This window comes from Trifolium pratense, linkage group LG6 (genome assembly GCF_020283565.1).
Source record: "Trifolium pratense cultivar HEN17-A07 linkage group LG6, ARS_RC_1.1, whole genome shotgun sequence".
Lineage (NCBI taxonomy): Eukaryota > Viridiplantae > Streptophyta > Magnoliopsida > Fabales > Fabaceae > Trifolium > Trifolium pratense.
This window is the reverse complement of record NC_060064.1, coordinates 4,856,663-4,860,648: the sequence shown is the minus strand read 5'-3', so window position 1 is coordinate 4,860,648 and position 3,986 is coordinate 4,856,663. Positions and strand designations below refer to the sequence as shown.

At 31.8% G+C, this 3,986-nt stretch overlaps 1 protein-coding gene across 1 annotated transcript; it reads right to left on the bottom strand.

Moving 5' to 3' along the window:
• Positions 1–1,275: 1,275 nt before the first annotated feature.
• Positions 1,276–3,010, bottom strand: LOC123892680 (60S ribosomal protein L21-1-like). Its single transcript, XM_045942529.1, has 2 exons — positions 2,712–3,010; positions 1,276–1,734 (listed from the first exon to the last, which is right to left on the bottom strand). Exons 1-2 carry the CDS (start codon positions 2,946–2,948, stop codon positions 1,477–1,479), a joined length of 495 nt encoding a protein of 164 aa, XP_045798485.1. The 5' UTR covers positions 2,949–3,010; the 3' UTR covers positions 1,276–1,476.
• Positions 3,011–3,986: the final 976 nt, after the last annotated feature.

Genomic DNA, 3,986 nt, shown 5'->3' with positions numbered 1-3,986 from the left:
TTTTGAATACCAATGCACATTTTATAAAGGGTGAGAAATCTCAATTGAATACTAACAGATTTTGTTGCCTTGAAAAAAAAATCTTAATTGTCTTAATTGAATACCACAAAATTTATTTAACTTTTGTAAAAGTCTTGATTGAATACCACAAGATTTTTTTATCATAAAAAAGTCTATTAAAATCATATGAAATCATAATCCAATACAACCCCCTACAATTAAATTGTTTTTGTAGACCGTAATTGATGATTTTATTTAGAACAATAATAAATTGTATTAAAAATACATTCAAAACATTAGCTATTACATCAATGAAATGGTGGACTAGTCGACAGGGACGGATCCGGGGTAGCAAGTACTGGCCAAGCCCCTCCTTTCTTACATACACATGTTACATGTACTCAAATAAATCTCAACTCTAATTCTACATAAACAATTGGTATTAGTATATTATAAATCAAAATATTTGACCAATAGGGAAGAACTAACTTTGTGACTCCACATATTTTTCAACATAGATTAATATATATACATAATATGGTAACAAAAAAAAATCACGTCGACAATGTAAACAAAATTAATCTATATACATAAATTTATTAATTTTATTATTTTACTATTTTCTGCCCCGGTGATAAGCTTCTTCATCCGTCCCTGTTGGTCAACCAAAAAAAATGAAAAATGTGGCTCTGGTTGATAAATTTTATTAAGTATGGATCTTTAAAAAATTCCGAATTCAGATAATTATTAGAAGTATTAATCATATTATAATGTTTGTATCAGTTGAGTTGCCCATCTCACTATCATTGAATTCATTAAAAGTCGACATGGTCTTCATCATCAAATGTAAAAGGACTTTAACTATTTTATTTTTTTGGTATTAAGGTCTTTAACTATTTTGATTTAAAACAATATTTATAATCCCTTCCACATAAATACTCATATAAAATCTACTAGAGGGAGTACTTTATTATGTTGAGGAATGAGGAGTTGTAGAGGGAGCTCTTTAACCTCAAGTACAATTCCATTTGTAAGGGAACATTAAAACATCAAAAGTACTTGAAGCAGAGTGCAAGAAACCTGCCCAAAGTATATAAACTTCAAGTCTATTTCCTAAGGAGAGATAGCCTTCCTAAACTAAAAACATTCACCAATCTGTATTAAACTATGGTTAAAAATTCCTATAAATTAGTTTGAAGATAATGACTTGCCCTATAACATCTTCTAACCACATTAGCAGCAACGCATTCAAATAATAGCCAGACAAACAGCATGTAACCCAAAGCAATATGCATAAATCAGATTCTAGAAAAATCCAGAGAATAATTGATAATATGGATGTATTCAAAATAAATAAACAACACAAAACTTAAGTCTGATTTTTGCATCAATTTTAAGGCTGTTTGAAGGACAAAAAAGATGATAAAATTCAAAACAAGATCAGACAGTCTAACAAACACTAACAAAATAAAAAGACTAGTATCCTCCCTTGAGATCGTTAACCACATCATATGGAATGGGAGTAACTGTTTCCAGTGTAGCTCCTTCAACCATGAAACCAGGTTTGGGTCCTTCTGGCTTGCGCTTGGTAGATATGACCTCACCCTTGGCCTTAGCCTCAGCCTTGAGTTGATCGTTCTTAATCTTCCTCAAACGGAACTCCTCAGTGCACCTAGAAGGCATAACGTGCTCCACACGGACATGAATCCTCTTTCTCAAAATCTTGTTCCTAACCTAAACCACATACACAAAAACAGTTCAAGATGCTAAACACATGCAGATCAAGAACCAGAGTCATAAACTGTTTCACAAAACTTGTTACAACAGTGAAATAATTTTGCAAAAAACACAAGAATTCTCAAGAATTAAAAAACAGTATCTTTATTGATTACTGAACTTCTCCCAAATATACTTACAACATTCAAATTCAAGGACCCTCATCCAAACGGAATCGACAAATTGAAACAAAGAACAAAACAATAAAATGATACGAGATAATAACAAAACATAACATAACTATCATAATCAAGTAATGCAAATACACACAGACTGAACCCAAAAACTAGGTAGCAAAAACGCAATTAAACATCAGAAATGAATTCCCTATCTTAAAAAACATCAAAAGTGAATACCAAGAAGATTTGAATAAAAACTCATATACATTAAGGGGCTGTTTGGATTGGCTTATTTTTGAGCTCATGCAAAACAGCTGATGCAAATTATTATAAGTTTGTCAAGATAATTTACTAGTTTATAAAAATACAATTTTAGTTTTTTTTTGCAAGAATACAATTTTAGTTAGTGAGAACTTACAAATTAAATTGAAAGCTTGTTTAATTGCATTAGCTAATTTTCATAAGCTCAACAATAAGCCAATCTAAACAGACCCTAAAGAACTTAATTACACATAATAGAACAGCTTAAGTCAAACATATACAAGATGCCAATAATTTTGAAATTGAAAACCTATATTACAATCAATAAGTGATAATCCAAACAAGACAATAAAATAATACATAGAACATAACAAACTATCACTAAAATTATGAAATGAACGCTAATACACATAAAATAGAACATAAAAAAAATCAGAAAGTTTCACCAAAATTATGAAATGAAATCGATTACACATACACTGAACTAAAAATCAATCAAACAACATCAAAATGTTAGCATAGAAATTCCTAACGAGTTTCAGAAGCGATTTATACCTGCTTGTTCACCTCAACGCCAATGGCACGTTTGGTGACATTCCAGACACGACCGGTACGACCATGGTAGAATTTATGAGGCATACCTTTGTGAACGGCGCCGTTAACCCTAATATCAACATAATCGCCGATGTGATAGGTTCTGAGGTAAGTAGCAAGAGCGATTGTACCCTTCTTCCTGAATGGACGAGAGAATGAATCTCTCGTGCGAGATCTTAAACCATGTCCAGCCGGCATTTTTTAGGGTTTTTGTATCGTCGCCGAAGCTCTACGTCTGCAACTACACTGAAACGAAATTTAGGTTAAATATCTTCGATTTTATTGCTGAACCCTATGATTTGTTATTGGGCTTTGGGCTTTTTGTTAGTGGGCTGGAACTCTTGTTCAAATTAGACTTGAACTTTTCGCATCCCCTTGATTCACTCAGTCACCCCCTGAAATTACCATATGACCCTTCTCGCTATGTACGCCGCGAGCGGATGTGCGCATCCTGGAAAGCAATGGGAAAAATAAGTGACGTTTGGAAGTGGTTTCACCCCCTAGAATTTTTTTTGAAAAACAATGTTCGCCCTTTACACAGCGAAATGGATCCGACAGTTCGCTGGCTAGAAAGCGAACGATATCCATATATATATAGCATATGATTAGATTTGTTTAGTTTAAAAGTGTACATTATTAGACTAATCACTTTAACCACTTTTTGATTTTTTGACGTAAACTGGTTAAAGTAAGACATGTAAATCACTACTCACATTAATATATAAATATATGAAGTGATATTTTGGTATTATGTGATTGTTTAATTTACGTTTTTAATTTTTCTTTAAATGATTAGATCATGCAACTCTGCTTTTGGTAGAATTATGTCCCGATGGTTTTCGCTATTTAGGAAGCGAGCGAGAACACCGTTTGCTGGTTATAAAGCGAGCGAGTACACCGTTCGCGGTCTAAAACGCGAGCGACCACACCGTTCACAGCGTATTTAGCGAACGTTGCATTACAGATTGACAGAGTGAGGGTCTCAATAATAATAATAATAATAATAATAATAATAATAATAATAATAATAATAATAATAATAATAATAATAATAATAATAATAATAATAATAATAATAACAGCATTAAAACTTTGCACAAATTGCAATAACAATAATTTTATTTATATCAATTACAACGAAAAAACAAAATTACATTAGACAAAAATAATATATTATTTAATCGAATGGAAAACACACGAGGAATGGGCTTTAGACAAAAATAATACATTATCAAG